The 25,030-nt window shown below is 51.4% G+C and overlaps 8 protein-coding genes and 1 non-coding gene across 9 annotated transcripts; 4 read left to right on the top strand and 5 right to left on the bottom strand.

Annotated features, from left to right (window-relative positions):
* Positions 1 to 203: 203 nt before the first annotated feature.
* HO173_002126 (uncharacterized protein) lies at positions 204 to 5,000 on the bottom strand (the record flags this gene model as incomplete). The annotated part of the gene is made up of 2 exons (XM_037304062.1): positions 204 to 4,907; positions 4,968 to 5,000. 2 exons carry the CDS (start codon positions 4,998 to 5,000, stop codon positions 204 to 206), a joined length of 4,737 nt encoding a protein of 1,578 aa, XP_037168857.1.
* Positions 5,001 to 5,080: 80 nt separating this feature from the next.
* On the top strand, positions 5,081 to 6,557 carry HO173_002127 (uncharacterized protein; the record flags this gene model as incomplete). Its single annotated transcript, XM_037304063.1, has 2 exons — positions 5,081 to 5,135; positions 6,301 to 6,557. 2 exons carry the CDS (start codon positions 5,081 to 5,083, stop codon positions 6,555 to 6,557), a joined length of 312 nt encoding a protein of 103 aa, XP_037168858.1.
* Positions 6,558 to 7,155: 598 nt separating this feature from the next.
* Positions 7,156 to 9,110, bottom strand: HO173_002128 (uncharacterized protein; the record flags this gene model as incomplete). The annotated part of the gene is made up of 6 exons (XM_037304064.1): positions 7,156 to 7,281; positions 7,451 to 7,555; positions 7,689 to 8,286; positions 8,342 to 8,533; positions 8,581 to 8,630; positions 8,694 to 9,110. The coding sequence occupies 6 exons, from the start codon at positions 9,108 to 9,110 to the stop codon at positions 7,156 to 7,158; spliced, it is 1,488 nt and encodes a 495-aa protein (XP_037168859.1).
* A 195-nt stretch (positions 9,111 to 9,305) lies between these two features.
* HO173_002129 (uncharacterized protein) lies at positions 9,306 to 10,900 on the top strand (the record flags this gene model as incomplete). The annotated part of the gene is made up of 2 exons (XM_037304065.1): positions 9,306 to 9,452; positions 9,509 to 10,900. 2 exons carry the CDS (start codon positions 9,306 to 9,308, stop codon positions 10,898 to 10,900), a joined length of 1,539 nt encoding a protein of 512 aa, XP_037168860.1.
* A 405-nt stretch (positions 10,901 to 11,305) lies between these two features.
* Positions 11,306 to 11,450, bottom strand: HO173_002130. Its single transcript has one exon. It is a non-coding gene; the product is annotated as a tRNA-Glu (tRNA).
* A 362-nt stretch (positions 11,451 to 11,812) lies between these two features.
* On the bottom strand, positions 11,813 to 12,622 carry HO173_002131 (uncharacterized protein; the record flags this gene model as incomplete). The annotated part of the gene is made up of 2 exons (XM_037304066.1): positions 11,813 to 12,484; positions 12,563 to 12,622. The coding sequence occupies 2 exons, from the start codon at positions 12,620 to 12,622 to the stop codon at positions 11,813 to 11,815; spliced, it is 732 nt and encodes a 243-aa protein (XP_037168861.1).
* A 1,417-nt stretch (positions 12,623 to 14,039) lies between these two features.
* HO173_002132 (uncharacterized protein) lies at positions 14,040 to 15,484 on the top strand (the record flags this gene model as incomplete). The annotated part of the gene is made up of 3 exons (XM_037304067.1): positions 14,040 to 14,650; positions 14,712 to 15,115; positions 15,204 to 15,484. 3 exons carry the CDS (start codon positions 14,040 to 14,042, stop codon positions 15,482 to 15,484), a joined length of 1,296 nt encoding a protein of 431 aa, XP_037168862.1.
* A 3,343-nt stretch (positions 15,485 to 18,827) lies between these two features.
* Positions 18,828 to 22,686, top strand: HO173_002133 (uncharacterized protein; the record flags this gene model as incomplete). Its single annotated transcript, XM_037304068.1, has 6 exons — positions 18,828 to 18,887; positions 18,959 to 19,204; positions 19,257 to 20,410; positions 20,464 to 20,655; positions 20,709 to 21,886; positions 22,631 to 22,686. 6 exons carry the CDS (start codon positions 18,828 to 18,830, stop codon positions 22,684 to 22,686), a joined length of 2,886 nt encoding a protein of 961 aa, XP_037168863.1.
* A 47-nt stretch (positions 22,687 to 22,733) lies between these two features.
* HO173_002134 (uncharacterized protein) lies at positions 22,734 to 23,850 on the bottom strand (the record flags this gene model as incomplete). The annotated part of the gene is made up of 2 exons (XM_037304069.1): positions 22,734 to 23,489; positions 23,557 to 23,850. 2 exons carry the CDS (start codon positions 23,848 to 23,850, stop codon positions 22,734 to 22,736), a joined length of 1,050 nt encoding a protein of 349 aa, XP_037168864.1.
* Positions 23,851 to 25,030: the final 1,180 nt, after the last annotated feature.

The raw sequence follows: 25,030 nt of genomic DNA on the forward strand, positions 1-25,030 counted from the left end.
ACGCCCGCTGAAATGAACATGTATGCATCCCATGTAAGAGCAGCCGTATGTTGTTGTATACGCTTCTCTTCTCGTCTCTCTCTCCTCTCCTCTCCTCTCCTCTCCTCTCCTCTCCTCTCCTCTCCTCTCCTCTCCTCTCCTCTCCTCCCCTCCCCTCTCCTCTCCTGTTCTTTCTAGTCGACCTGGAAAATTGGGCAGATGTCTCAGTCATGCAACCCAAACGCCTTTCTCAACATTGGGAACCTCTTCTTCTTGCCAGTCGCTCCTACAGGCATAGCCGTACCAGCCACGTTAGCACCTTCGCCCCGCACTGTCGACCTTCTCGTGCCCAAGTCTGGTCTGCCCGCCGCAGCGTTCATAGGCTTAGGCTGACCATCAGAAGTCTGTGGCCGATTCTCCGCGATCCCTGTTGTGACCCCCGGACTTTGCGCCAGCGGCCAAGAGATGTCGTTGGCGCTGGAAAGTCGTTTAGGAGTGTTCCTTCGCTGAAGCTTTGGGCTTTTAGGAGAGCTTTGCGCTGTGCTCGTCTGTGAAGCCACGGCGGGTGGCTGTAGAGAGATAGGATCTGCTTTTGGGGAGCTGGGTCCTAATAAACGTCCACCCTTGGAAGGCGTTATCACTTGTGTCTCTGCTTTTGCGCGCTCCAAAGCGCCGTCGCGGCGAGCAGCACTATCAGTATCTGGTATGCGTACGTTCGATGAATCACGCTTTTTACTGCCAAGCGATCCAAAAAAGGACCGCTTCTTATTCTCTCTTTCGGCGGCCTTCTTGGCTTGGAGGCCGGAACCCATGACTGTGGTGGGCCCATCACCAGAAGCAGCGCGTAATGAGCCAGTTGCGAGAGCCAAACCCTCAGGCTTCATGGTCGCGGGAGTTTTGGCGTCGTTCATCTTTGGTTTTGAAGGCGTGGCTCCATTCTCTACAGAGCTGTCTTCGAGGTCGGTTGAGTCTCCCTCATCAATGCGTCTGGGTATACCTCGGACTGGTGTAAATTCGTCGGGCTCATCGTCACTCGAGTCTGCGAAGCGGCTACCCAGATTTGGTCGGCCATCCTCTTCGTCACTGGAATCGCCAAAACGACTGGTGAAACGAGAGCCTGGCTTCGAATCTACTGGCTTAGCTTTGGAAGCTTTGCCGAAGCCGAACCGTGAGGGAGATTTGGGACGCTTTGAATCCATTGATCCTCGAAGGGTTGTCCGAGCAGGCTTGCCTGAGTCGATGGAATCTCGCATGGACGTTCGCATACCATTGCCGCCCGGGCCCACTGAGCTGAATGGACGCCGTGCCATGGAGCCCGTGGGCGACGATGTACGGCCACTCAATGATTGTGTAGTAGCCAGAGACTGAGGTCGATCATCCACTGATGTAGGTCTCATCGTCCGCTTCATGCTGTACCGGTTCGAAGTTGCGGTGGGTGCGGAGGCTCGGGCCTTTTTGAAACTGCTGGAAGAGTCGCTGTCATTCCGACTCCATTTCGGCTTCGCTATTGGCTTCTTATTCTTTGGCTGGGCTAGTGTAGGTGTTAGAGATGTTGCTGGTGTATCACTTGACGCAGCTCGTGAGTGAGTAGGCGCAGGTGAAGCTCGAGGCTTGTTGTATTCAATCATAGACACCGCAGATACTGGACGATTCTTCTTCTGCAAAGCGCCTCTTGGCTCTGGCTGTGACTGCACGCTATTCCTCTGATCACCATTCCTCAACGCCGACTTGGGAGGTGGTCCATTGCGCATTGAGGAGCGCATATGGGTTTCTTGTGTGTTATCAACCTGACCACCATTCCGCAATGCTGACTTGGGAGTTGGTCCATTGCGCATTGAGGAGCGCATATTGGTTTCTTGTACTTTATCTGCCTGTGTATTTCGCAATGCCGATTTGAGCGGTGGTACTTTAGGCGATGCTGGCCTAGCGATATCGTTACGGTATTGGTTGTCCGGCCAAGGCGGTAATGCCGGATCATTCGTTTCTGGGCCTGAAGTAGACGTTTTGGAAACCGTTTTGGAAACTTTCTTCTTTGTCTTCTTCACTGACTCTGAGCCCCTCGTCGAATTGTTCGGGATAACAGTCTTATCAGGAGCTCCAGGTGCAGCTGCCTGCTCCAATTGCTGTCTCCTATTCTGACTCAGTCCTGACCAGTATGCCTGTGCCCGGTCCCATCCGGCGTCCGATGTAGGCTCCGAGAGCTCACTCTCGTTCCTTGCCAACGGGCTAGGCCGTGCAGTCTTGGCAATAGGTGCCATGTTGGTGGGACTGACAGGCGGCGGTCTGCCAGCGACGGCTATGATTGGACTTGCTGCTGGACTTTCAACTATGGCATTAATAGAACCAAATCCATCGCCGTCAAGATCATCTGGGTCTTCTGCCGCATCGCTGTAGATACTGCCGCCTGTGTCCTCGGATTCGTCGCCACTCTGCGACTCGATCTGTGTCCGCAAACCCTCTGCAACTTCACCAACATGCGGACTCCCTGGATCATGCTGAGCAGCTGCAGCTTCTGGCTCTGGTTCTGCAATTCCGATTGTTGCTGGTGTTATTTCGGGATGTGTCTCTGCAACAGTGGCAGCGGAACCGTTGGATTTTTCTGCGGCTTCCGAAGCTGAAGGAAACCCGCCGGGCATCCCAAGCCATGAGGTCCGCTCGCTACGGCCGGTCTCCAGCGCCGGCGTAGCTGGTTGAAGAGAAATAGTGGGGACATCCGCGCTTGGCTGCTCAGCCGTTGGCGCATCGGATGAAGCCGTTTGTTGACTAAGAACGTCATCAGAGACTTGATGAGCACCTTCTTTGGTCCCCGGGCGCTTGACTTCTTGCTGCTCGTCGAGGAAGTTATTCTCTTCATCAGAATGATATCCACTTCCCTCAACAGATGTGACCTCCGGAGGCACGGGGTCTTGAGAGCCTTGATACGGCATTGGCTGTATACCATCCTTGTTATTCTTTGTTGCTGCGTTGTGCAACAAGAGGCCTCCAACGACCTGGTCTGTGGAAGTGTCCATGCTGCCCAGCGTGTCATTCGCCCCATCTCCGCTAGGCTTCTGCTCTTCGGCAGAGTCAAGCGCTAGCTCATCGTTGCGACTGCGTATAGGTCCGAAAGAAGGTAAAGCCGGGGTGGGTTTGATGACGCTGTCTTGGTCCGAATCAGACATCATCGACTCCTGGTTCTTCTCTCGAACGAGGTCAAACCAACTACGAGACTTGGGTTTGCTCTGCGGGCTAAGTATTACCGGTGAGTCGGGGCTCATAGGGGGGCTTGCGGCACGGCCTACAGCAACGGAGTCGTCGTCAAAGCTGACTCGCGCGCTCTTTTTCTTCTTCGGCACGGACCTTAATCCATCATCTGAGATGTTCGACGCAGTGTCGGAAGCTTCACTGGGGGCAAGACCTTGCCGCCGACTCTCGCCTCCAACTATGACTCCGATAGGGGAAGGTCCACGGGAAGGAGAATGCTTCAGGGCAGATTTGGCTGGCGAAACTGAACGTGCTGGCGGCTGGTGCTTTGTGCCATCTGGAGTCTCGTATTCCGGCTGAGACGAGAAATGAGCAGCTCTGGCTGGGCTCAGCGACTGAGGTCTAGCTGCGCCTGGCACATCCAAAGAAGTCCGCTTCGGCCCTTGCAGGGCAGCCTGTTGACTTGCAGACCTGTTGTGCTGACGTTCTTTTGACACAACCTTGGACGTGTTTGCTGGCGTTCCGACAAAAGCAGTACCACTCTTGATCACTTGACCGTTGGTTTTCTTCGTTGGTAGATGCCTCTCCTCTTGTTCTTCGGCCTCACGGTCTTCACGCACAACTGAAGGCTGTTTGGCTAAAATACCAGCTGCCCTGGTATTGAGACTCCGAGGTCGTTCAGTTGTGCTGCTACGTTCCGATGTTACTGAATCGGTATCAGATGGGTAAGCACTTCCGAACCCCTCACCCGTCTCTTGAGCTTGCGAGCTTGTATGCGGAGCGATCTTCTTTTTCTTCTTTTTGGGCCTTGAAGCCCCGTCGGCACCACTTGGCTGGGATCCAGTACTTGATGGTGAAGGTGTCGATGTGATCGAGGGTAGTTGCCGCTTAGGAGTCGCCTCCAAGAAAGCCCCCTGAGCCGGACCGTTGGTTGTGCCAGTCGCAAGATAGCTACCCTCAGCACTGTCCTTCGCCATCACTTTCTTCTTCTTTTTGACGGGTCGCGCAGCTGTTTCCTGTATGGACTCCATTATTCTATCAACCTCGCGACTTGGAAGACCAGATATCAGAGTAGCGTTTGTCGGAGGCGGAGATCTCACCCGACCGCCTGCCAATGGTGAAGCCGGCGGCGAATTTGTAGGGCTCATTGGTCTCGAAAAGTTGACCGATCCTCTGCTCCCAGCCCGTTCCAATTCGCCAACGGTATTCAGACTAGTCACCCTGGCCTTGGCTCCCCCTTGGTTCGGCTTGTACATTCCTGGTCCCCTATCCAGACTTACACCACGCCCTCCAGCCAGCCGTGGGGGAGGAGAGCTGACTCTCTCCGGTGGCTCGACGCTCGCTGCCCTTCGAGCGGCTTTGTGTGGTACGGAGACCGGCGAAGCATAGGTCTTTGGAAGTGCAGGTACTGGTGGAGGCTCATCTTGACGTGCATATGGCCCGTGTGAAGAAGCAGGACGGCCTGGTGAAGGATCCCGAAAGGTCCGCTCTGTCATCGACCCGTTGCTGCCCTGCCGTCCTAGTCCAGGCCGATCGGGGGCAGTGCCATTTGATGACGCAGAGCCACGCCTTTGCATGCGCTTTGTCTGTATCTGCCCGACTAGTATCGGACTAGTCGTTTGAGAACGCAGAGCTGCGGCTGCAGCGGCATTCGAGAGGTTGGCATTGGAATGTCGGTTGGCAAGAAACGCTTGCGTAGCAGCGGTAGAGGCAGCAGCACTCGGGACCGTTTTGACTAGCCGAGGCTACATCCTCAGGGTCAGTTGTAGGTCTGTAGTGTGACTGAGGCAGGGAAGAGGGCTTACGGGATTGGAGGTCGCTCTCTTGCGATTAAACATGGCTCTTGGAGATCTGTCGAGACTGGCCTACTGACGAGTCGAACAGCTCTCCAAACTTGCGATGAGCTTAAAGCTCTCGGATGACTATCGTCGCTGGATTCTTTGGTGGTGCATCTATGCGCAATTTCCCGAGTGGTGAGGCCACTTAATTTCCGATGCGCTGCGGGACTCTGGAATGACAGCGATAGAGCCAGGCTCTCACTCTTCCGAGGGGATGCTGAAGTCTTTAGACACTGTAGATAAACATCTCCACGGATGAAGGAGACTGTGTGTGTGAGAGATGTGGATGAGCGACCCTTACATACCTTTGGTGGTTGTACGGCGGCGCCGGCGCGGCAGGAAGCACGGAGATTTTAGGGCGACCTTAGGGCAAGATTTTCCTTTACAGCGCACCATTCAAGCAGGAAAGTGTTAGAACATCATATCAATGTGAATGGACATCGTATCAATGAGGAACACGGAAGAGATAGTGCTATGCTATGTCTGTCGAAAGTTGTAATTCGTGAAGGGCTATTGCCACCTTAAAAAGTTGGGCTTCCATATTTGCCCGCGGTAGGTGAAGCAACACAAGTACCAGTACCATTGTCCTGGTTCTTGTTGATGGTAAGGAAGAACAACGCCTTCACCAATTGGAGTCAATCCTTTCGCGTCTAGAAAATGAAACGTGTCTACTATTTGCTGCCTTCTCTTCCCACGAAATGGGTTCCTTCCCTTCCCGCAGGGTTTCAAGAACGTCATATTATAAGCAGCGCTTCAACCCTCTCCTACCACATCATCGAAACCAGCTCCAAGGCATTCCCTTCATCATCCTTCTCCTTCACTTTCTAAAGCTTGCAAATTCATGTCGCGTGGTTCTGCCATTTCTTGTCAGACCTGACTTCCATATCATCGCCTTTGAACAACGAGGGTACGGCAGTACCTCAGGATGGGACGCGTCCAGTTTCGAACGCGTTGAGCTGCGAACGTTCACTCATGCGAGACGCGATGGTCCTGGTGCAGTGGCTAGTATACCGCAAAGTGGAATGCATAGCTAGATAGTTACGATGTTGAATGCACTCCTGCTTCACTTGCACCTCTTAGCAGGCCTGACATCTTCCGCAAAGCTGTTCTATCAGGACAACCTTTCCTTGGCGCACCTAAAATGCTACTCATATTGCGCCTGAGAAGGAGAAATTGCCTGCAAAGCCTGGTTGCATCAAGAGCTGAGATAGCTCAATCCATCAAGGAAGGATTCTAGATCGTATTAAGTGATACCGTAGCGCAGGACATGAAAGGAGAAGAGACTAAGAAGATGCGCAAGAACAAAACCCAGTGGATCCTGAAACCGAACTCGACGTCTGTGTCAACAAGTTTAGGCGTACGGGCTTCCAAGGGGGCCTGATCAAACTGGTTGTCATCAGCGTAGAAATACAGAGGGATTTCGACACTTTTGCTAGCAAGGAGATCGAAATGCCTCTCTTATACATCACTGGGACGAAGGATTGGCTAAACTACCAGCATCCGGGTTTCATTGACAAGCTGAGGAAGGGCTGCGCCGGTTTCCACGGTCTAAAGTAGATTGAGGATGTCGGGCACTGAGTCCAGCAACAAAATAGCTGTCGAACTAATCCTTCCATTCTTGTGCAAGCAATGAGAGTCAAAAGGCATTAGGTCACTAAGTTTGAGAGGTGATGCTAGTTATAAATGACACATCATCTAAAGCTATGACTTATCCAATTCTTCTGGCAAATTCACAGTCCTTGCAGCGTTTGCGTCACTGAGGCTTGCAATGCTGGTTGTCACGTTGAACCGCCTTTTGCTACAGAAACTTGCACTATTCTGTTTGCTTCCGTTTGAGAACGCAGACGGAAAGAGCCAAATCCTAGACCTTTAAGAAGCTGAAGGGCTAGACAACGTCACCTCATCTCAGCATTGCCCTGGAAGTGATGGTTTGGAGAGCTCCCAATCTAAAGGATTCGTTCTATGTTTTATCCTGTCTCGGTTAGGCAGCGCTCGAAAGTCGAACTCAGATGTTAGAGACAGGCGATCCATCTCTGTAGGCTCAACCAATTTTTCCAATTAAAGTGCAAAGCCGAAATGCGTTCCTTGCACTATAGTCCTTGAACTCTCTCAAAATTTGAGAAACCTGGTGGCTTGATGCTCAATATCCCACACCTCAAAACTGTCGGCTCTCTCCGACCTCACACACATCGAACACCCCTGTATCCGGTATGCCGCTTCTCGTGAGAGCTTTTTTGAGCAGCTGAGGTGGTTCGAGCACATCTTCCTCTGTCAACACCCACTATAGCACATTTCCGAGTCAGCATTCGCATTCGTAGATGGAAATTTGAGTAATAAACCATGTTTAAGGGACAGAAAGGTGGTAGAATGCGGAAATTGTCCCTCCGAAGTGTCTCACGACTCAAAAAGCAGTCGCGTACAGGAAGAGATAACTGCAAAAAGTGCCTTACAGTTCCCCAGTGTATACCCATAGCTCGCTTGCATTTTGTGTCCTTGTAGATTTCGACACTGTCAAACGGATTTGCATGCATAGGTGACATAACCCAGCGGGGATCCTGAACAAAGATTCCAAAGTCAGCATTGCTGTTCCAATAGAGGATAACACGCTCCGCGTAGAAAGTCACGAAACATGACTCAAGACCCAGCATGTCACTCGGACAAAGAAAACTGGGAAGAGAGAGTACGTACGTATGCGCCAATAGGGATGAGGCCAAGGTCGAACGGTCCTCGAAGGTCACCAATGTCCTTGAAGGCGGGGCAACGTGGGTAGACGTGCTCTTCATCGTAGTCATCGACGCCTTTAGGGAGCTCGGGCACAGCACGGTAGCCAGTGTCCCCTCCAAACCATACTTTCTTACCTCCGCTCTCTACACTCCAGCTAGCCCATAGAGTGAGTCCCTTGTCGAATAAGGTCCGGGCGCTTGTGTGCTGGCACGGTAGGCATCCAATGCGAGCGGAAATGCTCTTCTCTTCTGCCAGGTCCGACTTAACATCTGTTTTTGACACAGCAGGCTTGCTCGCGGAAGTTGCCAAGTCAATGTCTCGCTGCTCCCACCAGTCAAGCTCTGTCACACCCTCATTAATGCCTGACTCTGCGAACCATTTCTTGTTGCCGAGCGGAACGAAGAAGTGGACTTTTGGATGCTTCGCCTTGATCTTCGTGATAGTAGGGTGGTCCATGTGGTCATAATGATTATGTGATATAACGACGGCGTCAATGGTAGGGATATCTTCAATTTGACAGGGCACGTCCGTATAGCGCTTGGGACCTAGCCACGTGAACGGGCTGGAATAATCGAATGCCATTAGCTGAAAGCAATGCTCGAGCGATAACTACTGACCTGCATCGCTCGCTGAAGACTGGATCGAACAGGACGCGGAAGCCTCCGGGAAATTCCACGAAATAACAGGCATGACCTAACCATGTGGCTCGGAGGGTATCAGTGCTTCTGGAAGGAAGGAAGTCGGGCTTTCGAACTGTCACTGTTGGAGGGGTGGTATCAGGTCTATTTGCAGTGCCTTTGAGGCGGCGCCTGGAGAGGGTTGAGCCGAGGGTGTTACCACGGACGAGCAAACGTACATTATCATCGCCTTCGCGATACTTGAACCAGATAGTTCAATCCAGCTATCCTATAAAGGAAGACGTACCGATGAGTATAATTCGTGGCCCGCTATGGGAGATTCAGTACACACCCATGGATTAGTGAAACCCTTGCCATCTTTCAGGTGATGCAGCTTGTCTTTGGCTTCCTCAGGCTCAGCTCCAGTGACCGAGGCTGGAGATATTGTGGCTGCATAGAGCGAGACAGCTATTCCCGAGCTTGACATTCTGTGAGATGTGGAAAAGGGTTTGCGTGTGGAGGTTGGCTTCTTTGGGAGACAGAAAAAGCGACGCAGAAATGCTTGCATGAGGAGATGGAGACGGAGACGCTGGAGGAGACGGGTAGTATTTGAATCGTAGAAATGCAGTGTCAGATAGGTAGAGAATCGCAGCCTAGAAAGAGTACCTAGCTCAAAGGAGAATGAGAGCTTGAAGGAGCGGACTCGGTCCGACCAATATGCCGCGTCTTCGGTGTCCGTTACATCTTCTCTCGTGCGATTGGGTCTCATCTATGCAGTGGTGCAGGATCGAATATCGGAGTACGATAACCGTGAATAATACCACGAGACCGTGACAGGAGATCTGGGAGGGTCTTGAACATGTGGCTTGCTCGATTCTGGGGAGAAGCTGAGTCAGCCAGCAAAGACCACCATCAATTAAATCGCAATTTGGGTTGAGCAAGATGCCGTGAAGATCGCTTGCGAATGGCGAACGATGCCGTCCCGGTGCCCAGATCAGATGTGATCCATCAGTATGGGCATAGAGGCGCCCTTGATCCCTTTGCTGTTCCAGAGAAAAGCAATGATGGCGGCTTCCTGGCACAAGTTTCCGGCAACCCTTTCTTCACTGCTGTGAGTACGTCAGAAACACGCGGATGGCATTCCCAGAACGCTGACAGGCTTTCCAGGGACTGGGTCTCGCTGGATTTGGTGCCGTTCTTGCAGTTTGCCAGAAAGGTGTCCGCCATGGCGCAAGTCTTGTCAAAAGACGTTTACTCGTCGACGTTGAGATCAATGTCAAAGATGAATCCTATCCTTGGTTCCTATACTGGATGACCGTTCACCAACGCAGTCAACTACCATCCTTTTCTCGGTCTACTACTCCCAGTCCTGGCAAATTGGGCAGACCTGGGCTCATAGAGTCTCTAATGCGCCGCTTTACCCCAGGAATCCATCACCTTTCTATAGAAACGGAAAAGGTCGAGCACCCCAACGGATCAGTTCAGACCGAATTTACGCTCATTCCGGGCCCTGGAAAACATATCATTAGATACCGAAATGCGTTTCTCGTGGTCAACCGCTTGCGCGAAACAAGATCAATGAACCACAACACAGGTATCCCATGGGAGACAATCACGTTAACGACACTCTACTCACAGCGCAACATTTTTGAAGACATCTTCTCAGAAGCACATCAATTGGCGCAGCAGTTTTCCGAAGGCAAGACGATAGTCTATCAGGCCAGGGCTACATCTTGGGAAAAATTTGGTGAGCCTCGCCGGAAAAGACCCCTTGAGTCTGTCATATTGGACAAGGGGATAAAAGAGCGCATCCTTTCCGATGTCAAAGGCTTTTTGGGCAGTGCGAAATGGTACTACGACCGAGGCATACCGTATCGAAGAGGGTACCTGCTACATGGACCTCCAGGCAGTGGAAAGAGCTCCTTCATCCGGGCTTTAGCTGGAGAGTTAGACTACAACATTGCCATGCTTAACCTCAGCGAGCGAGGCTTGACGGATGACCGACTGAACCACCTCCTTACGATCATACCACGAAGGACACTAGTGCTACTCGAAGATGCCGATGCAGCGTTCGGCAATCGAAGAACCCAGACCGATGATGACGGTTATCGCGGCGCGAATGTCACGTTTTCGGGGCTGCTCAACGCATTGGATGGCGTGGCGAGTGCTGAGGAGCGCATTGTGTTCTTGACAACGAATTATGTGGACCGCCTTGACAGTGCCCTTATCCGGCCTGGGAGGGTTGATATGGCAGTCAGACTTGGGGAAGCTACAAGATGGCAGATGGCTCAAATGTGGGACCGCTTCTATGGTGAATTTGATGTGCAAGGGATCTTCAAGGCCCGATTCCTGGAGCGTTTGGAGCAGCTTGGATTAATCAACCCCGAGACTGAGGAGAAAAGGCTCCCTGCAAGAAGCACGAGCGCAGCAGCTGTACAGGGGCTATTCTTGTACAACAAAGGTGATATGGAGGGAGCTATAGGAATGGCGCCAGGTTTAGTCCCTGAAGGCCAGGAGGGTGACAATGTCTCCGCTAGTGAAACTAAACCACTCGGATGAGGATCTCGTCATGAGATTCAACATTGGCTGCGAGCTTCAGGTTTCCCATGGCACCGTGTATATATTGCCGTGAACATGTGTATGTACTGTGCGGCTGTACAAATAAGGGGTCTGACCTGTCCAGGAACAAGTGACAGCATCCACATCAGGCCTGCCGTCAGCAAAGACACCAATTCTGATCTCAGTGCTCCGCAATGAACTGGCGCGTGAGCAAGCAATCAAGATTTTAGTTGGACGAGACGATCTACTATAACCATCTTCCGATTACCTTTCAGTCTGCCTAAGAGCCAAAGGTTGGGAATCGTAGTTCAGTCCAGAGCCCAAAACCGTAATTGATCTCAAAAGTGAAGAAGGGGTACCCAGATCACAAAAACAAGAACAAAACTAAAGATAAAGAAAAAGTGATGCTCAAGAACGGTTTCGAACCGTTATCTTCAAGTTGATCAGTCCGGGAGACCTAGAACACCTACACATTGGCAAGCGCTCCCGGTCTAGGGAGCGACCCCGACCCAGATGAGGTCCTGACGTTCTGCCATTGAACTACCTGAGCGATTGTTGGTAAATGGGTCTGTCTTGTTCAGGTACTCGTTCTTTCAGGCAAGTCATGCACTCGCAAAGTACCGGTCCATGGGAGAAGCATGAAGTGCCCGAAGTGAAGTGGAAACAGACTGATTTCATGCTGCTGTCTGGGCCAGTGATTGATGCTTTTGTCTTCGTTGATCTGGCCTAGGAAATTGCCATAGCACTAAGGCGGTTTTTGCTCATATAATTTCAGAAGCCGTACTCTCACTCTCTCAATCCTGACCTTGCCCCACACAAGTCCATTTCGCAAGCATTTTGCTCGAGAGTCTCTCATACACTGTCCAACGTCTCCCAAGTCAACCTATCCCGAGTTTTGAACATCTTATCGTGTCAAAGTTTTGCGGAGACGCCATCCGTCGTTCTCGCCTCATCAGTGCTTTTATCGTCTGTTTTGACCTTCTCGACCTTCTCTTTCCTCCCTGCAGCATTCTTGTTTGCTTCTTCGCCGCTTGGACATGATAGTTGATCACCATCCTCTACAGAACGCGCCCGATGAAGAATGATGAGTGGCCAAGCGTATGGTTTGGGTTTAGTGGGCGACCCATTGTCTTCAATCCGACATGATGGTAACGGTCCCTCTCCCTGATAGACACCATTAATGATTAACGGCCACTCATAATGACGTACAGGTTTTGATCGAGTTAGGCGTACGTCGTTCTTCTGGGCAACGGCTCCAGCGACATGCTCTCGATGCTCTTGCGAAGGCCCTTCTATGTTCAGCACACCCGCTGATAGAGATCTCGGAGAGACAGATCCTATGTTTGGGCCGTGACCGGGAACGCTCTGTTTTGAACAATGCGTACCACGATCGGGAAGTAGGGGAATGAGGGTATCTCTTTGTGCATGTCCACTGGTCCAGGGATCAAATCGCTTCTCGTTGGGAGTCCTTGGAGCAGATGGAACATTGGACTCGTCAATGAAGACAGTCTTTATTTGACGTTGCTGGGGATTATCGGACAGAAGTGGTAGGAAGCCTTTTTTGTGTGCAATGGTATCCGAGTCCTGGAAGCATGATCGTCAGCATGACGAAGCTAGGATCACCAGACAAGTACCCAGATAATGGAAAAACATCTTGTTTACAGGAAATTCTGAATTATTTCCTGCTTCTGGCTCATGGCCTTTCGCTGTGCTGTCTGTCATCTGTGCGACCGAAGAACTGAAACACAGGCTGTCCGCCAGTCGTCGCTAAAACCTTTTCTTGTCTGACCTTCAAGACTGTCTGAAGATCTGGAGACGGATCTCTTGCAGACACAGATTTTTTGATAAGGGTGAAGTTCCGGTGATGAATCGAAAATAGAAAGTAGCTGGGTGGGCAGAGGTATAGACAGATCGACGTCGCAACACTCTAGGGTATGTTGAGGGTATACGACACAATAGCAAAAGCATTGCCCGCTATTTAGATACACAACAGTGCCCTGGACGGCCATTTAATGAGAGTTGGTAAAGAAAGAAAGCTCACTAGACAGGACGTGATTACTGCCTTGACAGCCAGGTGATGAATAGAGTCCGTGACGAGACCTCTAAAAATTGTGGAGCAGGATTGCAACAGCCCGGGTTGCAGAAGCAATAGGAAAATGATATGACTCTGGCAGCAACACGTGCTAGAAGTACAGGTTGATGTGGGCGGGCGAAGGTCCCGTAATTTGCCAGCCATCTGCTGGCTTCGGTCTTGGTTCCAAATTAAGAGGTTGTACAACAGCTTTGCTTCGGCGGTACCATTGCAACATTGATAGAAGAAATCCTCCCCCAACTTTGGATTGAAACTGCTAGATGTACGTATTGATGATTTTTTGTTAAGCCTTAGCTATCATGATCAATCTACTATTAGATCGATCGAGCTGCAATGGCTACACCGCGAGTCTCGCGTTCATTCGCTTGGACAATTGCATTCTCGACCCGTCATATATCTTTGTTCCGTTCCCCGTATGCCTACCAATAGGGAGAGAAACTTTTAGTCACTCGAAGTCTGTCTCCATGAGCGATACGCAGGCACTGGACATCAACCGCCCTCTGATAGAATTGCTGGCGACCACATACGTACTCGAACTCAGTATAGAGGAGACTCAGGCACAGGAGAAAGTCGAAATAACATGTCAGATTACGAATAAAACCAGAAAACCAAAAAGGCAGGCGTAATCATCGGCTTGCTGCAGACCGTGACCGAGATTCGAAATGAAAAAGCCTGCAGCGAGAAAGGGACTCAAGTGGCATTCGACAGTAAGCATGATAGCCAGTCGTCTAGCAAAGGCGAGGACTGCGTCCAGAAGATTGTTTCAAATCTTCAAGTAATAGGTACACTTATCCCTCTTAGTGAACAAAATAGATTCATCGACTCTCACCCTCTGTGAAGACGGGTGCCAAATTTTAGTGTGGACACGTGATTCCTGCCCGCGTCTCCTGCTCAATGACGTGTAGTGGGGCTCGAGAATCAAGAACAAAGGGTACTCATGACCAAGTTTGAAATCGTCTTCATTATTCTCCCACTCAACTTCTACACTCCCACAGACCCTTCTTACTACTATTGATTTTCCTTTCCTATCCTGAAGCCACCATCAAGATGATGGAATACTTCACCTCCAAGCGAGCTAGATCCAAGTCACCAGCGCCTCAGACACAGGTTGAGACTCCTGTCCTGAATGAAGAGGACGAAGCATTCCTTGCGCGTATAGAGACTGAGGGTACACCGCCCGAGTTGCCTGCACGTCCTGCTCCACCTTTACCCACTCGTCCCCAAGATCTTCCCCACGTTGGTGAGACTGAAGGCAACAATGCTCAAATCGCACTCTTGGACGGCTCGCAAAACATAGCTCTACCAGATGTCCCAGACACCCCAGATGACGTCCTCACCACCGCCGAACCTGACGATATCGACGAAGGAAATGCGAAAGGAAAGCAAAAGGAGGGCAAGAAATCCAAGTGGAGCTTCCTACGGAGAGACTCCAGAGATGTCAAGCGCAAAAACAAAGAAGCTACAGCAACGGACCTGATGAGCGCGGCAGAGGGCTTAAAAACAGCCGATGCCCAGCCCAACGAGGATCACACCGTTTCTGATACGGAAGAGAAGAAAGAAGAAGAAGAGATGAGCTCCGTTCTGGAGCAACTAAATCTGGCAGCAGTCAACAATCGCGTATTCTCTGTTTCGAAAGAATCTCAAGAGCTCCTCCGCAAGTATGTACCTCCCTTCATTTCATGTCCGGTACCTTGGATCAAAGTAATGACCATTCTTTAGATTCACCCTCGTCCTCAAAGACCTTACAAATGGCGTCCCTACGGCCTATGGCGACCTTGAATCCCTTCTCACAAATTCCGAAGATCAAATCCAGCGTACATACACACACCTCCCACCTTGGCTTCAGAAGCTTGTCGAACAACTCCCGTCAAAGATGACCAAAACGATTGGGCCAGAGATGCTTGCAGCAGCTGCTGAAAAGCATGGAATCAACTCTAAGTATGCCAATATGGCTGCTAGTGGTGCGTCCAGGGCAGGATTGAAGGTCAGGGTACCAAGTCTGAAGGACCTTGTCACCAAACCCGGTGCTGTGGCTGCCATGCTGAAAACGATTATGAACTTTTTGAAGCTCAGATTTCCCGCCTTTTTGGGCATGAACGTTCTCTACTCGCTCGCTTTGTTCGGTACGCTCTTTCGCTCCCTCATTCGCGTTTGTCACGAGATGTCTGGATTTCCTGTGTGTAGATTCCGTTTGCTGACGAGTGTGCAAAGTCCTTCTTTTCGTCTTCTGGTACTGCCACAAACGCGGCAAAGAGGTTCGTCTTGAAAAGGAGCGGCTGCTCACAGAAGCGGAAATCGCTGCTCTGGACGACGACGCGCCCACCACCTCCTCAAATGCGCCACCAACGACCACCGCCCCGACTGGCGCACCTATCGAACAGGTAGAGGCGGGGATGAGAGAGGCTGAGGCAGTGGAGCAGCAGCAGGGGGGGGAGGGGCCAGTCCGCGGAGGATGGCTCATTAGCTCAAGAGCTAAGGAGAGAGGAGCGTGAGAAGGCTATGTTAAGCCATGCTGCGCGCACCAGAGGGACTGATCATAGGTAGAGGTCGAGGTGAGGGAGGCAAGCATGGACACACATCAGGGCTAAACCCGACAGAGGGAGCAAGAAAGTGGCAGAAGTCAGAGGCTCGGTGGGTTACTTAATCCATCAGGGTGCCTCTGCGTATTCGGGAATTTTCTCGAGGTTATACCTTGGCTTCCAAGGAATCCAGCTCACGCAGCTGGCCACAACAACAAGAGTGCAAGCTGCGTGGATGCTATTGATGAGGAATGATTCTGTCTTGATAGCAGTAAGAGAATGTTGACATGCTTTCTTCATTTGCGGAAATGATTTAAGACATTTTTACAGGCAATTGGTGCGCAATACTTTTCTTATTCCAGTCAAATGATGTCTACAGCATACCGCTAGCCCAAGTCCAAGCGAGGTGGGCTCTCTCTTGCTTGGCATACACCTGGAAGGAAAGCCCCGCCAGGACATGGGATAGACACAGTAGTCAGTCAACAAGCAAACACTGTGCCATTCGAAGAAACGCCGACCTCTCCCTTTTGTTGTCCCGTCTTAATTGCGCGAGAGTGCGCCTTGTTTGCAGTCAGTCCTCTAGTTGGCATTTACTCGCAATAGGCGATGACTCGATGTCGTCAAACAGGAAATGCGCTATTCTCCTACCGCCGCCCAAACAACGATTGAAGGCATTCCGACGCGTATAAGCCGCTCATGTGGATTGTGCTGTCGATTAATCGTGGATTAGAGACTTCGGAAAGATTTGGCAATTCTAGGCCCCATGCGGAGGGAGGGAGGACATTGCTTCCGACGTGGATGCGACCAAAATATCTCTCTGCCGAATTTTTCAAAGTCATGCGTTCGAGAACTGCGAGTAAAAAAGTTCGAGTGTGTTTGGGGTCAAAAGCAACCATGGTGGTAGAGTCAGAGCGTTGACATGAAAGGTTCTATCCACACGAAACGCAAACACACATAGTGTCAACCGCGCCCAAGTCAGAAATCCAAATAATGCGGCAGAGCTTCTGGGCCAGGGGATTCTGGAAGGGTACGACCAGACGTAAATCCCTTTTTGCTACATGTGCACCCTCGAATGGTTACTTTTCCGGGGACAAATGTACATCATTAATACTCCGCAGTCTGACAATATACGCTGACTTTACGCAACTTCGTTTACGCGAAACTCTGAACTTTGATTCCGACGCGACTCTGTAGGAACAAAATCCTACTCTTATTAAAAACAATGATGCAGGGGTATGAGGCATATACCGGATGCATAACAGTTTTGCCTCCAAATTTGCCTTGTTTGGAGGCAGCTTTGCAAAGAAAATTTTCGTCGCCTGAGCGAATTACGCAGAAGTCGGATCCGACTGCTGGAAGAATTAGAGATCTGAGAGGCCATCTTTGATGCACGTCAGACTCTTTGTTGATTTGCAATTCCTTGATTGCATATTTCCAACCATTTTTCGATTGTCCGGAGATGATTGTCATCAAGTAGTACACCTTCAATCCGTTTTCTGGGCCGAAAGTGTCTTCCGTGAGCCATATCCTCTCCCCCTTCGGAAAATCCTTTCGGTACATATTCGCTCCTACGCTTTTACGATACTTTGAACCTGAGACAGATATGCTCGACGGTGTGCTCGTGTGCTCGTGTGCAATGTACATGCAGCAAAAAGGGGTGTACGTCCAGCTCGATCCATCAGCTTCTGAAAAGGAGAGGCGGAGAAGCATACCATCCTCTCCAAAAGCGAGTACCCTTTCTGTCAAGAGATGACTACTGCTGCTCCGCATTCAATCTCCGCACGTCTACAACGAGGCTCAAGCAGCGGTACAGTCTAAAATCTGGAACCTCTGGGCTCTTTTCGGCAGTATCGGGACGGAATATTCCCTCTGTAGTCTGTACTTGATGAATAGACGGACCGGATCTGTGACCATTATGAGTGTCACGAGCATAGTAAGCTCAATACTCGTCCTTGGTACTTTACTCCATAGTCTTTACCCCTTGGTCCTCCACCTAATTGGCAAATTAATCCCACTCTTTTGAGGGGTTTGGCACCCCGCCTCGTTGCCAAGTGCGGCGCCTGCGAGTTGGCATTTGCTAAAAGCTCAGGGCATGTATCCGTAAGGTATTTTTTCAACAGTGACTACTTTAGTGATCTTCAGCGACTTAACCGTATTGACCCGGTGGTGACCGGAGGAAGGTCTGCGGTTGCGGCGAGCGAATCGCTTTCTCTCCTGAGTTTCAGACCAATGGGGGGCGAGCACCCTAGTTGGGTTTTAAGGGTCCTCTTGGCGTCTCAGAGTTGAGGCCACTGTTTGGTCTTGACCACTACTACTCCGTACCGCCCACGACTTGGCATTCTACCGATTGTTGTTCGACATGACAGGAGCAACTTTCTTGAGACAAATGAAGATGAGAAGAAGGAGAAGAAGAAGAAGAAGAAGAAGAGGAACAAGAATAACAATGGAGATAAGAAGGCGTGACGTATGAAGATGAGAGGCCGTTAAATCTTAACAGCAATTACGGCTTTGTGGTGGGCACTAATGCAACAAATCATGCAATTCCCCGGATCTCGTTATGTAAAGTACATTAATAAGTGAGGGATTATTTTTAGGAGACTGCGGGCGCGTGCCTGCGGATTTAACTTTTCGTGGGCAGAAATATGATCGTCGGACCAACTGACGGAACATGATGGAAATTAAATAAAGTAAGCTAAAGTACCAAAATTAAGTACTAGTATAGTATACCTAAGAAAAAGAAGGGGAAAGGGCGAGGATTCAAAGTGAAACAGGGGCGATCATGTCTAGCGTCTCGCCGGAGATGCCTCTTCCAACCACTTTTACGCCTTGAAGCCGCTTTAACGGTGCAAAGTTAGCGGCACACGTACCTGACTAACCCGTTTCAAGACGCTGCTAAGGAAATTCCTGAGCTCCTCTCCCTCATACATGTACACCCTCTTCAAAACACCAACCTTTCATCCCTGCCTTACACCTTTGACAACGGCACTACCACTCTTTCATTGGTCGCTCACGGGCCAACACTCCTCCCAAACTAATAGAACGCCTCGTAATAATACCGAAATGCCCTTCCAACCCGCGAATGGGCCCAGACTGCCCATGTTGCTGTTATATCAACTTGCCGCCCACCCCCCCGATGCACTCTTCTTCCATCTTCCGAATCTCTAAGTCTGCGTGTCTTGTTGCGTCTTCTCACTCTTTCCTGCATCAATAGTCGGGTCACTCGCTTCCTCGACTGTTGTTCCTTCCCTTCACTGTCTATTGCATACCATAATACACTCTCTTACACGACAGTCATACCACATCTAATACCGCCGACATGCGCTTCACAGCCCTCTCTGCCCTCTTTGGCCTTCTGGCTGTTCAGCAGGCTGCAGCCGTAAGTGTCTTGCTTCCTCCGTCTTTCTTCTTGCGTCTGAGAAGAGCTACATCTAATTCTGCCGCTGACAGGGAGCGCCTGGCTCGGATTGGCAATGTGCTCCGGGTTTCGCTATTTGTTCAAAATCTACCAACCAGTGTAGCAACCCGCAGAAGGGTGGTATCAGTTGCGCCGAAGAGTCCCAGCCAACATCGGGCTCTTGTACCGGCGTTCAGGGAATGGGTGTCCAAAATGGAAATTACGGCCAGATGAAATGCAACAGCAACAGCAAGAGAAGCCTTTTCCCGCGTGGAGGAGGTAGCTCTGCGGGCTCGACCGTAAGCAGATGTTCGCAATGGGCCCTGACTACCAATACTAATGTCTGATCAGGATCAGAAATGTATCATGCAAACCTGCGGCACAACAAAAGGCAGCGGTATCACAGTCAACAAGGGATCTGGCTCGCAGTACTCATGTACTTCCCACCAAATCGTAGTCGAACAACCCACTATTGTTCAGATAACCCACTACAACGAAATCAGCGGCCTCAGCTGCTCATACCACCAGTTGTGCAATGCCAACGAGGTCACAACCATGAACAACGCCAATTGTGGTCAAAGTGACTACCATGAGGTCTGCGTTCACCCTAGTTCCCCATCGGGACCCCAGGTACCTATCGGCATTGTGGCAATGAACTTCCAATGCACGCCGGGCCAATCGTCAAGCTGCTCTGCTCCTGCATCGAGCAGCACACCGGTACTTGTTCCCTCCAAGCCGGTCAGCCCTCCTCTCTCCACTGCTCCCAAGGTTTCGCCTTCTGTTACTCCTTCTGCATTCTCGCCAATTGAGTCTGGAACGACTTCTTCGCCCGTCGTCTCGCCATCTTCTACTCCTTCGCTCAGTGAATCTGGAACGACTTCGCCAGTTGTCACGCCATCCTCAAATTCTTCTTCGCCAGTCGTCACGCCATCGTCGACTTCTTCGCCTGTCGTCTCGCCATCTTCGACACCTTCGCCATCGGTTACTCCGTCTTCGCCATCTCTGATTGAGTCAGCTACTTCCACGACTTCAGTGCCGATCGAAACCGAGTACACTAGCTTGACCACCTACACCACAGTGACGAGCTGCCCAGTGACCTCCACGACTGTTGTCAGCGGTAGCACTTCCATCATCGTCAAGACCAGCTTGATCACCAGCACAATTACTACCTGCACACGCTGCGCAGAGAAGACTTCCTCTTCCACCCCAATTGAACAGGGAAGCACCACACCAGCTCCAAGTCCATCAAGCCCTGTCGTACCATCGCCACCAGCTCCAAGTCCATCAAGCCCTGCCGTACCATCGCCACCAGCTCCAAGTCCATCAAGCCCGGCCGTACCATCGTCACCAGCTCCAAGTCCATCAAGCCCTGCCGTACCATCGCCACCTGCTCCCACGACCACTACGCCTGGCTCTCTTCAGGAAGTTGGCACCACCAGCTCTGTACCATCTCCTCCAATTGTTTACACATCAACTCCAGTTGTTATTACAACCACAACCGAGATGTAAGTAACCCACTCCTGCTGTTAGCGCGTAAGCTAACGTGGCTCTGATACAGTGTCTTGACCACTTTGACGACCTGCCCAGTCACCAAGACTATCACCCCTCCTCACCAGACGCCAACAGTGGTCACCACCAGCACCATTTCAACCGTGATCAGCACTTCAACCTCCACGATTACCACCACGACCCTGTCTCCTCCAATTGTTTACACATCAACTCCAGTTGTTATTACAACCACAACCGAGATGTAAGTAACCCACTCCTGCTGTTAGCGCGTAAGCTAACGTGGCTCTGATACAGTGTCTTGACCACTTTGACGACCTGCCCAGTCACCAAGACTATCACCCCTCTTCACCAGACGCCAACAGTGGTCACCACCAGCACCATTTCAACCGTGATCAGCACTTCAACCTCCACGATTACCACCACGACCCTGTCTCCTCCAACCTCTTCGCCAAGCCTAGTGGTGCCCGTCCAGTCACCATCCTCTTCATCCAGCCCAGTGGTACCACCTGCGCAGCCATCTCCACCACCCGCCTTCAAGGGTTGTATCTCAGCATACTATGACCTTAAGGGGTGCGGAAGCAACACGGACTACGACTGCTACTGCAAACAGGACGAAGTTACCACCAGCGTGTATGAATGTATCACGAACTATGAACAAGACGTGGCGCTACAGGCCCAGGCCATGGCGAGCTACCAGGGTCTTTGCGCTCAATACATTCCCCAGCACCCTGCCATCATTACCAAATCCGTGGAGCTCATCCCTACTCCTGTTTCGACACCCGCTGGAAGCAGCCCAGCCGTCGTCGTATCTCCAGCCGGAAGCAGCCCAGCCGTCGTCGTATCTCCAGCTGGAAGCAGCCCAGCCGTCGTCGTATCTCCAGCCGGAAGCAGCCCAGCCGTCGTCGTATCACCAGCTGGAAGCAGTCCAGCCGTCGTCGTATCTCCAGCTGGGACTGTGACACCGGCCCCAGCTTCTCCAGTCGAGGCCGGCCAGACCACTACAACCACTGCACCGGTCCCAGGCAGCCCTACCCCGACTCCCGCGCCGTCCAGCAGCGTCCCATCAACCACAATCCCGATCTCCGTCATCGTCACCGTCCCCTGCTCCGTCGCCGCAGGCCCTCGTCGACCAGATCACCGATGGTCAGCTCCAGGTCCCAGCCACCGGCGTCATGGCTCCCGGCTGCACAACCACCTCGCTGCTCTCAACCCAGCTCGCCGTGCCCCAAATGCACTTCGCGACCTCCGGCAGCAGCGTCGGTCTCGCAGCTGGTACCCCAGCCCCCAACGAGGCTGGTGCGACTGCCTCCTCTGCTGCTTCCCCCGTGGTCGGTGCTGCAGGTGTGGCTGGTGCCTCCGGCAGCGGCTCGGTTCTCGCCTCAACAGTACCATCGCCCACTGCGACAACCTTCAAGGGTGCGGCCGCCAAGACCTCGCACAGCGGGTTCTTCCTGTCCGTGGTGCTTGCAGCTGTTGGTCTCGTTGTCTACGCCTAAGCGTGTCCCTTGGCATCATGATGACGGTTGGGAGTGGAGTTGAGAGAAGAAGGATGTCTATATTCATGTCTTTCCTTAATCAATCAGCATTTATTTGTTCCCAGCGCCCTCTACGGTTGGTTGGGCGGGTTTGCGCATTAATCAAGACCGGTCCTGGGTGAGAGGACGATTTTCGCTTGGAGGCGACTCGCTTGAGGCTTTGTCATTGTTGATATCGTGTGGTAATAATACAAGAGTTTGTGATATTAAAGAAAAACCCCATGGCAAGAGCCTGTTATACCCGAAGCCGAATCTTTGATTGCTACGTGAAATCTTGTACCTAGACTGTACGGTGAGCTCGCTGCGGTCGAGCAACGATTTTCGAGCACCAATATTCCCCCAACAATTTCTGATAAGCTGCCCCTGAGAAGCCTTGACCGTCGAGACCGTCAAAGGGGGGGAGCTACCACTGGCTCCGGTTAAGATTTCCGCCGTCCAAGACCTCAATCGTTTTTGCTAATCCTCCTGCGCAAAGTTTGCCCTATGGATTATTCACAGGCCGTTACATTTGAGAAGCGAACCGAAGCAAACCTGTTCCGTCTCTTTGGAGATTGCTGTTGCAGTGCTAAAGCTGGCTCGCACCATATACGATCATACGGCGATACGAAAGCATCAACGATGGTGTCCCCTGCGCTATGCGACCCTCCGGCAAACCTTGCGCAAGCGCTAACTCTGTTACAGGCTGTAATATACAACGCGTCGTTGATGTCGTGATGGCCGTGACCGTCCGTATCTGAGCCGAAGTCGCTACACCGCTGCAGCATCCCTTTGCTCTTCCTTGGTGTCAGATCCCCTTCTCGGCGACCTCCTGAACAGGCGTGGCTGCTCCAGACGACCCATCTCGAACCGGACTGGCCTTCTCATCTCGAACGTCCGCACTCCTCCTCCTCCTCCTCCTTTCCTTCTTCCGGAAGAGGTTCTTGTACTTCTTCTGCACATACCCTTCCCTGAAGCAGTATCCCGGGTGGAATATATTCAAAACCAAAACCGCCACGACAACCATCGCCCCTTCAAACCCGATGAAAAGATGTTGATTTTCGATCAAAGCACCCGTCCACCCCTCGCTCAATTCAGCAACCCGGTAAATCGATCTTATGAAGATGCAGAATGTCGCTAGCCCCAGCGCGACCAGAAAGGCTCGAAACTTGGTACTGCCTCTCAAGACCGCGTGCTTCGGATCCAACGCCGCCTCGCCCATAGTCCTCATCCTCCTCAACGTCTTGATCATGAAATCCAAACACAGCAGCTGAAACATCAGCAACGTGACGACCTGAAACGCCAATCCCGCAACCATGATGTGATCGCCGGTATTGGGGCTCTTGTCCTGATGACTGGCCACCGATGCCATGCCGCCACCGATCGCTTGGAGCAGAAGAGAGATGACGTCGCAAGGGATGAAGATGCGTGGGTAAGAGAGAGGTTTGATGTGTGAGTTTTCGGGGCCGAAGGTAATGACGATGCGCGAGAGAGTGAGGTAGATTCCTGCTGCCAAGAAGGCAGGGGCGATGGTTAGGCAAACGATTTGCATCAGGAAACCGTTCTGCAGCTGGCGTCAGCACAGGTGGATGGTGTCGTCGGCAATTGCAAGCTAAGGGATGTAGACATACCTGATTGAAGGGATTATACCAGCTCATTATTCTGCCAGTGTAGCCCAGCACTTCAAGGATGCACCCGCTGACCATAGCAATTGTGAAGCCGACGAAGCGCCGCGAGAGGGCTGCTTGCAGAATGAAACAGCATAGTGAGAAGGAGAAGAGGGCGAGGAAAGCAGCGTTGGTGGAGAGCGATGGGCGGTATGCATAGTAGGACTCCTTGATGGGGCATGTTTTCAGTGTACAGGCAGCTCTGTACGCGGCCAGCTGCTTGTCGTCACGCCGGTATAGAAGGTCGAGGGCATGCATGACTATTTTTATTTTTTTTTATTTCTATTTTTTTTGACTGGATGAGAGTCAAATCGACACGAGGCTGACGAACTACCACCCGATGTCGATGCGGCTGACAACTTGGAAGCAAGCCGCTGAAGGCAAAGATCAAGGGAGAATTGCGGGCATGAGCAGCAGGACTGGTTCAGTGTTGAGAAATCATTGGACTTGGAGAAGGGAAAAGATTTTGAGGGAGAGCGGGGAGAAGGGGGGGAGGGAAAGTGAGTGAGGAGCAGCGATAGATAAATCATGGCCCATGAGGTTCTTGAAGTCGCTTGCAAGGCTCGGCTACACCGTGAGACAGTTACGGCGCCATTGACCAATCGTCCATCACTTCGGATATGGAAGCGACGGGTGCTGGTGGTGCAGGGATGACGTACATGTACATGACGGACTATGACCACTCTATCTTGCCCTTGGTGCCGAGGTGTGGTGATGTGCACAGCAATTAGCCAAATCAGCAAATCAGTTTATGGGAACCGAACCGAGGTAAAAGATTAAAGTTTATTTTAGAGTAAAGAGCATGTCGGAGAATTGGTTGGCCGATGAACTAAAACTAAATTTTTACTTAGACAGCTCTTGGGTGACGCTTCCTGATCCTGAACCCTACTTTATCAACATTACTCTTCTCCCATCTCCAGGCTACTACTGGAATTGCTACTTTGCTTGCTTCAGCAGTGAGTGGCAAAAGGTAGTCCTGATTACGTAGACTTGAAACAGAAAGGAACACAGTGTTGCAAAACACGCTCCAGCGAGAAAAGTTGGCTTGGTCTTCGGCCTGGCCTTCAATGTTTCAGCTCCTTGACCGTCATGGCCGTAATCTTATCAGTATCCTCAACTTCCGACTCTTCGCCAAATCCAACTTCCTCTTAAAGTACAAATGCCCTCAGAATCGTCCAGCCAGCGTCCACAAGTATTTTGCCGTCACTCGAAATGAAAGCCGTCAACGTATGTGCGAAGTCCACCAACACCCATGTCTCGAGCCACAGACTCGAGAGGCTCATGATCGATGTGTTGCTGAACCTGAGTTGACGGACGTTTCAGAGCCTCCGTATCGTAGCTTGGGTCTTTCCATGGCTTAAGAACACTTCGCGGCTGAAAGAGAATTCCTTTTCCTCATTATTCTCCATGACCTGACTAAAACTCTGCCAGCGTTATT

This window comes from Letharia columbiana (genome assembly GCF_014066305.1).
Source record: "Letharia columbiana isolate WasteWater2 chromosome Unknown Sc0000004_s0, whole genome shotgun sequence".
Classification (NCBI taxonomy): domain Eukaryota; kingdom Fungi; phylum Ascomycota; class Lecanoromycetes; order Lecanorales; family Parmeliaceae; genus Letharia; species Letharia columbiana.